The sequence below is a fragment of the Triturus cristatus genome, chromosome 11, assembly GCF_964204655.1.
Source record: "Triturus cristatus chromosome 11, aTriCri1.1, whole genome shotgun sequence".
Lineage (NCBI taxonomy): Eukaryota > Metazoa > Chordata > Amphibia > Caudata > Salamandridae > Triturus > Triturus cristatus.
The window spans coordinates 108,646,958-108,660,054 of record NC_140594.1 but is presented as its reverse complement, the minus strand read 5'-3'; the positions used below and the strand labels follow the sequence as shown (position 1 = coordinate 108,660,054).

General features: G+C 42.8%; 1 protein-coding gene across 8 annotated transcripts in view; it reads right to left on the bottom strand.

The window, feature by feature from the left end:
• Positions 1-13,097, bottom strand: part of CABIN1 (calcineurin binding protein 1) — a 1,566,474-nt gene that overhangs the window by 1,180,214 nt on the left and 373,163 nt on the right. For all 8 annotated transcript variants that reach the window (XM_085634628.1, XM_085634623.1, XM_085634621.1 and 5 more), the window contains 2 exons: positions 9,528-9,764; positions 7,645-7,807 (listed from right to left, as the gene is read on the bottom strand). In XM_085634628.1, the coding sequence (XP_085490754.1) occupies positions 7,645-7,807; positions 9,528-9,764 (400 nt within the window). The remainder of the gene's footprint in view (positions 1-7,644; positions 7,808-9,527; positions 9,765-13,097) is intronic.

Below are 13,097 nucleotides of genomic sequence, written 5' to 3'. Positions count from 1 at the left end.
CTCAAACATTACCCATTTTCACCATACTTATGGACTTCACTTCAGGGAAGTTATTCACTGTGTCAAAGGAAGGGGGAAAGGAAGCAGGAAATAAAAAATAAACCAGCATAAAGCATGTCAATAACCATTGTGGAAGTAATGTATTTTCACCTTTCTACAGAATATTAGTAAGCCTTCTTCAAGTCTCAGGAACTGTGCAAAGGAGTTTTAGAAAGATGCTCCTTGGGCACCTTGGCCATCAATTTCTTCAAGCGGAGGACTTTTATTTGGTCTTACAGGCAGAGCACTGGTTAGTCTATATGACAGAAGATTTCTGAGATGTGCATAGGATATAGTGATTTCACGTACTAATCAAAGAGCATTTAACTATGACCTTTGTTTGTCCACAGTTAATGGTAGACCTTCTGGATTAATATGATCAAACCACTATTAAACTAATAGGAACCATGCCCCAGGCAGAATGGTTTTGTACTGCCTGAAGATTAGAAAGTGCCTTAATGATAAACCTATGTAAATGGCATTGCAACAGCCCGAACGAGACACCACATTGCAAAGATGAGGACGATTATTTAAGATAGGTGTAGAAAGGAGAGGTCAGAAGTAAAGGAAAAACAGCAGCACTAAGAGATCCCTTGAGGTAATGATCACTTTAACAAAGTAATTACTCAAATAGTAACTCAAAAATTATTCTGCGGGTGATTTAATTCAAGAACAAATGAGGAACTAAAGTCAAATGAAACCACCAAGTTATACATGTTTCTGTGGAGGCTTGGAAGGAAACATTGAATATTCAACTTAGAGAAATGGGAGAGATATAAGATCAATAGCATCTATGAGCGGCATTCCATATTTCTCAGTATATTCAACAGAAGCCGCTGATGTACATCCACTGTTGCAAGTACTGTATTCAGACTGCCACTGTACTATCCATTTTACATTATCAAGGTCTTTGTAGGTCTTGAATACTTCTCTTGTGGAAGCTACCTATTCGATAGACCAGCCCTAACTATACTGCCGGACTGCCTTTCTCATCAGGTCAAAATACGAATTGCCCATTTGTGATTTGGGCGGTTTGACTTTGGTAAGATCATATAATCCTGGTGACTGGAAAGTAGTAGTAAAACATATTGATTATGTTATCACTTCTATGAACGTCTAGCTCATGCAATGTGCTTCTGCTTCAAATTATATGAACCACAAAGTTAGCAATAGTTACAGTTTTTCAAGAAATTGGGTGTTTGATCTTGTGTTGCTGCCAATCTAGTATTTTTTCTCACGGCCTGATGCTATACTTGTGAATGTTTGAATAAATCTTTTTAGACTAATAAAAGTAATGATAAATGCACTCAGAGTGTTCCGGTCTTTACCCTCTTGTTTTTTTGTCTTGTTTTTTAACTTAAATTTTAAGGTAACAGCTGAATAGTAGTCAACAAGTGCTAAGAGAGAGTGGCTCATTCCTATATGTTACAATTTTGTCAAGGGGCATGGGGGCACAATCAGTCTTTGGGGGAAGGGGGATATTGCTGCTCTGGCAAGTGATAAAAGAGCGTTCTTGTGATTTGATTTACTTTCTGTTAAAGAGAGCCAGAACTCATATTTTATCAAGGAGGTCTTATTGATAACATTAATTTTAAAACAATCCAAATAGAAAATATGAAGTTGAATTTATGAATAAATTCTCGATGAATTATGTATTTTACATACATTTTAAAGATTATACTATTTGTATTGCAGCAAATGTAATTAATCATGCAAATAAATTACACACTTACCCATATAATGCACATTTTCTACTTCTCTGATTAAAGGCTGTAAGTAAGCTGATGTGAAGCTAGAACTAGGTGTTGGTCAGCCTTCAAGAAGTTGAGATTTCTTCCATTTTTAGACCACCTTATTCCATTTTAATTGGTGGAGAACATCAGTGTCTGAAAATGTAGCTTTAAGGTGTTAAGTGGTGCAACATTATGTAGGCATAGGTCACCAGGTAAACAATATGGATAAGGAGCTCAGTTGAGATGTCTGGTGGTGAATGCTCAGTAGACTGAAGCCATGAGCAAACGTTTTATGGTGGACTTTATGGAAGTATCTTTGAGGCAATGCATGGATCTACCAATTTTGTGTTTACCACGCAAAGGTAGTGATCATGGTTGCGGCATGTAAGTTAGATTCAATGATGCACTACTTGAGCAAATCCCATGCGGTCTAGAACTCCGAATATTCGTAGGGGCTGTTGGGAGACACCAACAATCATTTGACCAGATGATTGACTAATAGAAACTCACTAGGATACAAATCAGGAGATGCCAGATAGCAAATGCTGGTGGGTTATGTGTATGGCATTTCTTGCAGACTTGGGAGTAGTAAAGCTCATATAAAAGAAGTGCATTTGAAACACAAGCATTCAAAAGAATCAGAAGGTAGCCTTTAGGTTATTTGTAGCAAAGTAAGTTCAGGGAGAAGGATGGCTTTACCTCCAGCTCAACCCTTCAACCTCTTGTTTGTGATGAATACGTAATTTGCAGGTTGTAGGTTAATGACGAGTGACATTTTGTGCGTTCACTACATGCAGATTGTTGTAAAAGAATGTAGCTCAAACGATATCCAAGGTATTTTCGGTCCACACAGTGTGAGGTATACACTCAGGGAACTCTATGAATGAAGATGTGTTACTCACCTCAGGGGGATTGTGTTACTATGAGTCAAGCTAGGGGTCAAAGCCTAGTAAGCTGGCGGGACTGACCTTGAGGGGTACCTGCCTACTTGTGTTGCTCTTTGAAGTGATGACTAGTAGATGTGGTGTGAAATGGGAAACAGCTAACAGGGTTTCACAGCTGATGGTAAAATAGGGAGGAAAGTCCAAAGGTCCGCTCCCCAGTTATGTATTAGAAGTAGAATAGGATGCCAGTGCTTATGAGACAGATGTAATTATTTGCTTTGATTATCTCTGGGTATCTTGCCAGGATAGTAATCGTAAACCGTTATTGTTCCAAGCTTTGAGGATGAGTTCTAGAGAGGCAGTTTGTCCTAAAGATGGGCACGGACAAACGGACACTGATGGCATGCAACCACAGAAAAGTATACAAGTGGGATTTAGCGGTTTCATGTGCAACCCAGACTGATCAGCAATATTGAGAATGAGCTGTACCTTTGGTCCCACATTAATGGCTAAACTATCAATCTTTATGTAATTTTCTATGTTGCACTAGTTTGTCTTTCCTTTCAAATCACAGGGTTTTCTTGATTCAGTACTTACATCCAAAAATGTTGCATTGCAATATTTAATGTCCTCATAACAAGGTTACATGCTTCACTTCCATAAATAGGTTTTATTTTGCTTGTGAGTCTAAAATGGTTATACGGACTTGAAGACTTTAGGAAGCTGGCTCTTTATATAGTGGACCAAAACAAGGCACACTGCGTATAGAATCCGGGCAACCCTTATTGGTTTACAGAGACAACAATGATAACACTAAATGCTTTCTTTTCTGGTAGTGTTGGCAACTAATGTAGGCTTACCAGAGAGCAGTGCTAACTATTTCTTTTACTCGCAGAGGCAATAAATGAGACACACACTCAAGAATAAATCCAAGACCAATTTAGAAAAATAACTCGTATTTTTATGTACATTTTGATACCAAGCACCTCTATATCAAGAAAGTACTTTTTTAAATGTTGATTTTTGCAGGTAAGTAAAATGTTCACTTAAATGTGTCTTTACGGAGCAATGCTTCCCTATAACAGTAAAGGCATATGTTGCATACAGTAATTTATGGTTGGTTTCTGGGGGTCTCCTTTGGGACTTAGGCTCGTAAGGGGCCAAGGTCCAAAGTACCACCAGCAGTTACTCATTACCTGTTCTGGGGCATCTGTGTGCACAGGTGCTGGTCGAGTTTGTAGCTTTGCACGCTAAACCAGTGGAAAGAAGGGGGGTGACCTAGAAAACAGGCTGCAGAGAAGGATGTGGGAACATGTCCGGAAGCTCCTAACTGGGGGCTCAGGTCACAAAGGTCCTGGGAACTAGGGGCACAGCCGGTTCATCGGTATCCGGGCTGGGGCCCTCAGGTGCAGAGTGTAGAGGTTGGCTGGGCTCTGTGCATCCTAGGGCATTAGGGTTGTCGGTCTTACTGGTTGAGGGTGCCAAAATCAGGACTGCTGGGCCACTCTTGAAGTGGGTCTCTGTAGAGCAGACGTCCCTCGACAGCTGCTCAGTCTCATTGCTGTTAAGAGTCACAACAAGACTTAATCTGGCCTTGGCTGCTGTAAAGGGTCTGATACCCCGGGTATTGGTTCTGTAAAGCTCCAGTGGGTCCTAGTGTTCTCTCACTCGGTGGGCAAACAGATCTGACCTTCAGGAGCACAGGTACCTCTTTCTGGGGGGCTGCTGCCTTTGGGCTTGATGGGGAGTGGGAACTTGGTAAATCGGACTCTGCTTTTTCAGTGCCTGCGGACTGCAGGTGAACAGCTCCTCTACTCCTAGGGAGTTTACTGGCAATTTGTGAAGAGCTGGCAGTCTACTGGGGCTTTTGGTAGTGGCTCAGCTGCAGGACGAGTCACTCAGTCACGACTGTCGAGACTGGTGCAGGCAGGCAGGCAGGGTTTGGCACCAAACATCCACAGCAGTCTTCAGTCCTCGTTGTCTCCGGCTCTTTCTCCTCTTCTTCTGAATCCTAAATACTCAATTTAGGGGCATTATGGAGTGTGACAGGTAGTAGCCAATGGGCTACTTACCCTTAGGGCGATTATACCCCTTCTATGACTTTTTCCTGTGGGGAAGTTGGCATAACCCTGACCCAGTGAGCCTAAATCTGCTAAAAGCAAGATGGTGGAACTCTCAATTGTTCACATCGGGTAGCCCACCTTAGGGGTGGAACTAGCCTGATGGGGGAACATGCATCCTGACTAGCTAATTTTCCTGCCCGTCGAGGTGCCAAATGGGCATGGGGTGGCATTTCCCGTCTGGAGAAGCCTTGGGTTGCATACCAAAGGCGGCAGAGACTTCTGAAGCCTACTGCCTTGATATGCGGATTACTTAGCCATCTTGCTTGGAGGAGGTGACAACACCTCTTGCCGGAGCAGGCACTGTTCCTGTCCTCAGAGACCTTGGGCTCTCTTCTGCAGGGGGGTCAGAAATCTGTCTGTGGTGGCAAGCTGGTCTACACTAGTTATTCAGTAGGTTTTCAGGGGGTACCACTAAGGTGCATGTATTAATAAATAGATCACTGGAATCAGTGTGGTTTTATTAATGCGAGATGTTTGATACCAAACACCTCTAGTTTCAGTGATGCCATCATGTAGCTTGGGAAATCGCAATTACCAGTGTCCAGCATATGAACTTAAAATGCGTTCCCTGTTCACCTGTAATATCTAAGAATCGTCTTAGACTTCACAGGGGCATATCTGATCATGCAGATATGTCCACACATGTAGTATAGTGCACCCTGACTTAGGCCTGCTGTACGGGTGACTTACCTATACTGCATGCAGTGTCTGCAGGCATGGAACACAGAAGGCGTGTCATGTCATGTCTTACTTTTCTCTGCACCAAATCACACAGCCTGCAATGTGGGTTCTGAGGGGTCCCTTAGGGTGGCACAATAAATGCTGCAACCGTTAGGGACCCTCTTTGGCCGCCCTGTCCTAGGTAGCAGAGGTACCCTTAACTAGGGACTTAAAGAAGGCGTTAAAGGTATTGCTGATCGGGAAACAAATTGTACAGTTTTGGAGAATGAGAGCTGGCATAGGGGACTTGGATAGCAGGAGCCCAGTGCACTTCTGTCAAAATTGCATCGAATATTCGTTAAAAAAATGACCATGTCAAAAAGGGGGCAAAGACATTATAAAGAATAAAACATGCAGATGTTAGTTGGAGCAGAATCATACACGATTTGTTGTACTTAGTCAACCTTCATGTTATTTTCCAATGTTATTTTATCCTTATAATATGGAACTTTGTGGTACATTTCTTGCATTTTAAGAATTGAGTTTGCCTTGGTATCTTTTCAATTCTTAATAATTCTTTGTTATGGGTTCAACTGTGTCATTCTTTCACTCTATGCATTACCCTGCACATAAGATGCTTATGATCTTTATGATTTGCGTAGCTGAGTCTATGTTTCATAATTTGGGCTCAACATTACATGCTTCCCATTTTAAAAAAAAAGGAAATATGAGCAGTAGATGGAGCTTATGAAGTAACTAATTTTTAAACCAGTTGAAGGCAGCATTACTTCACTGGTTTGAAGATGGACTTCAATATTTTCATCACTTTACTGCAAGAAACCATGCTCAGAAATGAAGTTCTCGTAAGTCTAGAACCCAGGACGCTACGTAAAGCCTGGTGGATCTAACTTCACTCCTACAATTTTTCACTATAGTCAGTGGCTGCTTCATCAGTCTCAAGCACCATATTTACACCAACATATCTAATCATTTGTAACTGGCTACTGTTGTACTATGGTATGCATGGTTTCTTTGTGCATGCAACACATAATCTGCTGTCGATTCTGTGTCTTTTGTTTACCATTCAGAGCACAAACCACTGTATGTGTCAGAATCTCCGCTCCCACTATTGAGGCCCAGTCCGTTGTTCGTTGGCAGTTCCAACTATATTGTTAGCACTTTGATTTGCAATGGAGGCTCACTGCTTGTGGAATCCATGAAAGCAAGCTGGATGTGATCCCTCTGAGGGGCTCCGTGCGCCCCCCACAGAAAAAGATGGCCATCTAGATTACTCAGTTCCAGGGGTAGTTGGGAGGGTGGTGCGTGAATATTCCTAACATCAATTATTTCATCTCCCTAATGCTACCATGTTTTCTGGGGGAGGAAAAAAATTGCATACTTCGATTCTCCTCTGCAATGTTTTCTTGATGTGATCTCGGAGGTGGAATTATTACTTGTCTGCACTCTTAGTTTGGTGCATAGACAAGTCTGGGTGATTTATCCACTCCTTTTGACACAGTGGCCCTTCTATTCAGCTGCTTATTACAAAATGGGCCTGCTTTACCCTAGTTTATTCTTTTCTTTCTAAAAAATCGTGGTCTTACGAGTCCTAAACTATGTCCCTTCCGCTCTTCATATGGCCTACCACATGCTTCTGTTTTGTCCCTTTCTAAGTATAAAACTGCAATTCCGGCTTGCATTTAAAATCATAAAACCCTAAATTAAACTTGAGTTCTAAAACATCTCTAGCATAACAAAGTACACTGTTACTCATTTTTCTGGCATTCAATAATTTATCAACTTTAAAAGAATTAAGAGCTGGTTCTTTCGATCAGGGAATTCAAACCGCAGAACTAAACGATGAACACAGATCTCTACTGCAGGTGCCCAGCTTGGTCATCTGTCTGTTCTGAAACATCACTCAGCATTCAGGACACCAAAATCAGGGGTGTTAATTCTCTGCCAGGCATAGAATCTAAGTATTTGCTTTGAAAAGAAGAAAGATAAGTAAAGTAATCAAGTAGACAACCTAGGGAATGAATATTTCTTTTCTATTTGACACTACTTGCACTATAAACATCTGCAAACATATATATGCAGACCCTGTCAGAGGAATACCACAGCCACACACCAGCCTAGTAATGTGCTTCATTTCTGAAACCTGCTCATCAAACAGCTCACAAAGTAAGCATAAATGAGCTTTACCTTCCCCGCTCTTGAGTCTCTGCTGGCACAGTGACCGGAAGGCGTCCTCCTCATGCTGGATGATCCTGTGTAGAATGATCCATGGAAGCACTGAGGACACTAACAGCTCTTTGGGTCCTCCTCCAGCCGGCTCTTCTTGGATCGCCATGCTGCAGTCAATTAGCTTGGAACAGAAACAGATGATTCATGGGAACCATGCTAGAGAAATTGTATCAAAGCGTGGGACATTTGAAAGACAAACACAGCAATGTTCTGCATGCCTACCAGACTAAAACCCCTAAAACATGCTTCCAGATGTCAGCTATTTGGCCAGCACCAACTGTTAAAGGTCATTTGGAAAACAGGAAGCTTGGACAGTGGCATGATGGATGCCAGAAGGGGAAAACTTACAGCAATACACCTAACGCCGGCCTTGCCTCTTCCATCACGGTAATCAGGACTCTAACTCAACAAGGAGCTTTGACATCACGCTGGGGCCATATGATAGCAGTTGTTTTTTACCCTATCCTTCCTGTTTGGACAATTGCCTGGTTCCCTGCCACTGTGCTCCTGTTACTTTATTCTATATCTACTGCAAATCAAATCCTATATGTACCGCATATATAAATGTGATCTGATGCCACTGCAGGATGTTTAGTACTGCTTTTGAAAAAGTCCAATTAAAAAGGAAATATGCAGAACTCGTGGCAATGAAGCCGACACGAACGTTCACAGCAGAAAAGGTGTATTTTGCTACCTTTCTGCAGCAGAGCAGAAGTTTACAAGCACAAACTACTTACACGAATTGTTGCAGAGTGTTCAAAGATAAAAGGGGCAAATTTAGTAGGACAAAAAGTTAACCATAAAGGCATGCCAGAGCAAACAAAGTGACATTCAAATAGGTACACCATGCTCATAGACAGCACACAAAAGCAGGTGTATAGTGTCTATTATAGCCAGTTGGGGATTTTACTAACTAGGAGATCGGACAGTGACCATCATCAGTAAAAATGTGCACCCATTTCAGTCGATATTAAAGAGATTTCTTATTATGTACACAGCCTTCATTAAGCCTAAACAGAAGTAGAGTTTCTACTAACCAAGAAATGCGAATAAAGGAACAATGTTAAATGGATTCCATCTTTGCCATGGAAGTCTCAGTGAAAAACATGAGTACTAAATACTGATAAATGTAAAGAAAAGATCTATAAACAATGCAAGGGTTTTATTGATTTTTTAGTACATTTTTAATATATATCAGGCAACTGGAAGACGCCACAAAGCATTTTGAGCGAGAGGACATGGGCATCGCAGTAGCACAGCAGAGCTTGTGGGTAAGGCAGAAAGATGTCAATGCAGCTGTAATGACAATTCTCCAATCTACCACAGCAGGTATTATGGCAAAGCCTTGCAAAGGATGCAGAAAGTGTGCATCGTCCTTGAGATGATTACTTAAGAGTCTGGTCTTGGGCATCTCTCCAGACTAGGGTGACATGAAAAGCAGAGAGGGGTGCAGTACTGCGGTGAGTGATACAATACTAAAGAGAATTTGAGAATTGAAGCATTATATTAAAGAGGTTCGAGAACTGATGTATGAAAGTAAAAGAGGTTTTGAGAATTGATGCATGAAAGTAATGAAGTCAAACAGTTCAGTAAAGTCTCTCTCCGGACAATTATGCCCGCATTCTCTAATCATAAAAAGATGACTTGTGTGGGCTGAGCAATACACATTAGATTTTGATTTATAGATATTAAATGAGCAAAGGCCTGGGACACTGTGCTTGAGAAGAATTATACGGTGAGACTAACAGGTGGGTCAGGCGAATAACGAGCTGATAAAGCTGTGTAAACTCCACATTTGCCAACCCCAAACCATCTCCTACCCCTAGAAGTGTCCTTATTACCTGTATGAGATTGTTTGAGAGTCGGATAAGGCCTGGAGTGAAGGAATTCTCTCTCAGGAAAACACTGTCAGCAGACAGGGAGTGATCAATGCCAGTCAGCAGCTGAGTGATCGTTGCAACCCACTCCTCCTTGCCCGTAGCTTCTGTCAAGTTCAACATTTGCTGCATGGCTTCATTCAGGGAAACCTCGGAGCACTCAAAACACTGCCTGTAGTCCTCTAGTTTCAGCAGGGAGTCCTGTGGATTGGGTTGAAGCAAATGTCACTCAATGGATACTAGAAAAGTATCCTATGCAACACAACACAACATGGTGAAGTACAATGCACAACCTAGAAATTAGTTCAGAAAATAACTGTCTTATTCTAAGATTATTAGAGTAAGAAAATGGCAATGAAGAGATTTTGTACCATGTGAATCCAAACCACATAAATTAGTAAACATCTTAAATGACTGACCAGTATATCCACATGGTATTCGTCCGGGGAGGAGGGAGGGTTGCTTATGACTTTGACGAGTATACCCCTGGAGGAGAACTGGATTACAGGTAAGTAACTTATCCTTCTCTTCCAGGGGATCCTCATCAATAGTCGTAAGCACTGAATAGAGTAGCAAGCCCATCCCTGAACCCTGCGGACGAATACCTGCATATCAAAACCTGTTTTCAATCATGTATTACCCAAATAAATTTCTCAAGGATGCGTGCCAAACTTCGCATCCACCTCAGTTTTGGAATCTAAGCAGTAATGGCATGCTAATGTGTGGACTGAATGCCATGTGGCTGCTTTACATATCTCTTGGATAGGTACGTTTTTAAGCATAGCTGTAGAGGCAAATCCTTCCTCGAGGGTCGTACTCTAGCAGTACGCTTGGCCACATTTACAGCACCCAAATTAACGACGACATGTGGGGTCCCACAGGGCTCCTCATTATCCCATCTGTTTAACCTTTACCTCCTTCCTCTGATTCAGTCTTTGAAGGAAAGGAATGTGACCACATTTAATTACGCCGATGACCTACAGTTAACATTCACTATCGATAACTCACTTAATTCAGTTATCAACTTCCAGGCCACTATGCTTCACATTCGCCACTGGATGGATCAAAATCATTTAAAACTCAACCCAGGCAAGATTGAATTGGTGCTTACAGGTAGGAGTCAGATTCTTTGGGGCCCACACTACTGGCCTGCAGAACTCGGCTCTCCCCCCGAGCCCTCCACCTCTGTAAAAAGCCTCGGGTTATTATAGATAACGATCTATCATTAAAAACTCAGGTCAGCGCAGTGGTCTCAACCTGTTTCTTTCAGTTACGCAAGATCAGTCGCCTGCTTACTCATGCAGCGCTGATACAGGTTATGATAGCTATGGTGCTATCACATTTAGGCTACGCCAATTCAATCTACCTGGGAATGCCACTTTTCTTGACCAAGCGGCTCCAGTTGGTGCAGAACCAGGCAGCAAGACTGATCCACCAGCAACCTAGATGGCAATCTGCTAGACCGCTCTTAAAAAAATTACACTGGCTTCCCATCTCTCAACGGACTGCCTTTAAGACAGGATGTCTAGTTTTCAAATGTTTTCAAAACACAGTCAGAGCCCCAAATTCATTAATAACCTTTTATCTAGGTATATTCCCGCCCGTAACCTCCGTTCAAGGCATCTCCAGTTATTGACTACTCCTGCCTTCAAACGGAAACGGCAGGGAGGCTGCCGGTTTGCATCCTTGGCCTCACGATTATGGAACTAGTTTCCCCTGGAGATACGGTCATGCACGGAATTACTGAGGTTCAGAAAGCTGCTCAAAACGTGGTTGTTTGTTGCAGGCACACGAATAACACATTCCTTTGGTTTCGGTTAGTTTTAAAGTAGCGCCATGAAACCTTTTGGTGTACGTGCGCTTTATACTTTTTTTTTATAACGTAACATATAACATAACAAGCAGCTTTACCTCTCGTAGAGTGAGCCCTCGGCCTGCCAGGGAGCGGTTTGTGTGCTAGCTAATAGGATTACATGATGCAAGACACTATCCATTGAGCGCGGGACCTTTTAGAGGAGGGGAAACCACTGTGTAATGGACCATAGGTAACAAAGATGGTCAGACTTTCTTATACCCCTTGTTCTATCCAGATAGAATTTCAACACTCTTTTACGATCCAGAGAATGTAACGCTCTCTCAGCAGGCGTGGTAGGATTAGGAACAAATGTGGATAGAGTGATTGACTGATTAATATGAAACTCCGAGATCACCTTAGGAAGGAAACTCGGGTGAGTCCACACCACCACTCTGTTAGCATGGAAAACTAGATAAGGCTCTGTAGAGCATAAGGCCTGCATCTCGCTCACCCTGCAAGCAGATGTGATCGCCACTAGAAAGGCGGTCTTCCACGGGAGGTTTTGCAGAGAAGCTTTGTGAATGGGTTCAAATGGGGCGCCAATTAATTTAGATAGGACCACATTAAGTTCCCAGGTAGGAGAAGGTAACCTAATTGGTGGGTAAACCTTTTTCAGCCCCTCCAGGAACTCATTAACAACTGGCATTTGAAAGAAAAAAGCCTGGGTGGGAGACCTTCTATACACTGTAATCACTGCCAGATGTACTCTGATAAAAGAGAACTGTAAGCCTGTTTTAGCTAAGTACAACAGATAAGGTAAAATAACCTGTTCTAGGCCCCGGATAGGGTCATGACCATTAGCTATACACCACAGATAAAAACGCTTCCATTTGAAAGCATATGACTTTCTCGTTGAAGGCCTCCTCGCTTCCTTTAAGATCTGCATACAGTCTTGCGAGAGGCCTAAGTGTCCATATTGGAGGAACTCAGGAGCCATGCTGTCAACCTCAGTGACGGTAGGTCGGGAAAAAAAAACTGCCTTCCTGACTTGGTCAGTAGATCCGGATGGCATGGCAATCTCCTGTGTGGCATCTTGGACAGATGTAGGAGGTCCGGGTACCACCACTGACAAGGCCACTCTGGTGCAATCAGGATCATCTCTGTCCAGGACTTGCAAAGTTTGTTGATCACGAGCGGTATGAGAGGGACTGGTGGAAAGGCAAAGTAATTTCTCTGACCAGTCGATCAACAGTGCATTCCCTGGTTGAGGGTATCTGGATGCGTAGGCGCGGCATTTTTTGTGTTTCCTGCGTCCGCAAATAGATCTATGTCTGGTGCACCCCATCTGCGAAAGATGTCTTGAGCTATCTCGTCTTTTAACACCCAGTGGTGCGCTTCGACGAAGTTTCGACTTAAGTCATCCGCTTGTACATTGGTGGCGCCTGGGAGGTGAACTGCAGATATCGACATGTTCCTTGCGAGGAGCCACTTCCAGATCGCTTGAGCCCCAAGAGACATGGGTCTGAATCTAGTCCCTCATTGCTTGTTCAGGTAATACATCTTTGTTGTATTGTCCGTCTGAACTAGCAGGGAATTCGACTCGATAGAGGGAAAGAACGCCTTCAGCGCCAGATGCATTGCTCTGAGTTTTAGCATATTGATGTGGTAAAGAAGTTCCTTTTCTGACCACATCCCCTGGACCTGAAGGGATCCCATGTGAGCGCCCCAACCCTGAAGGG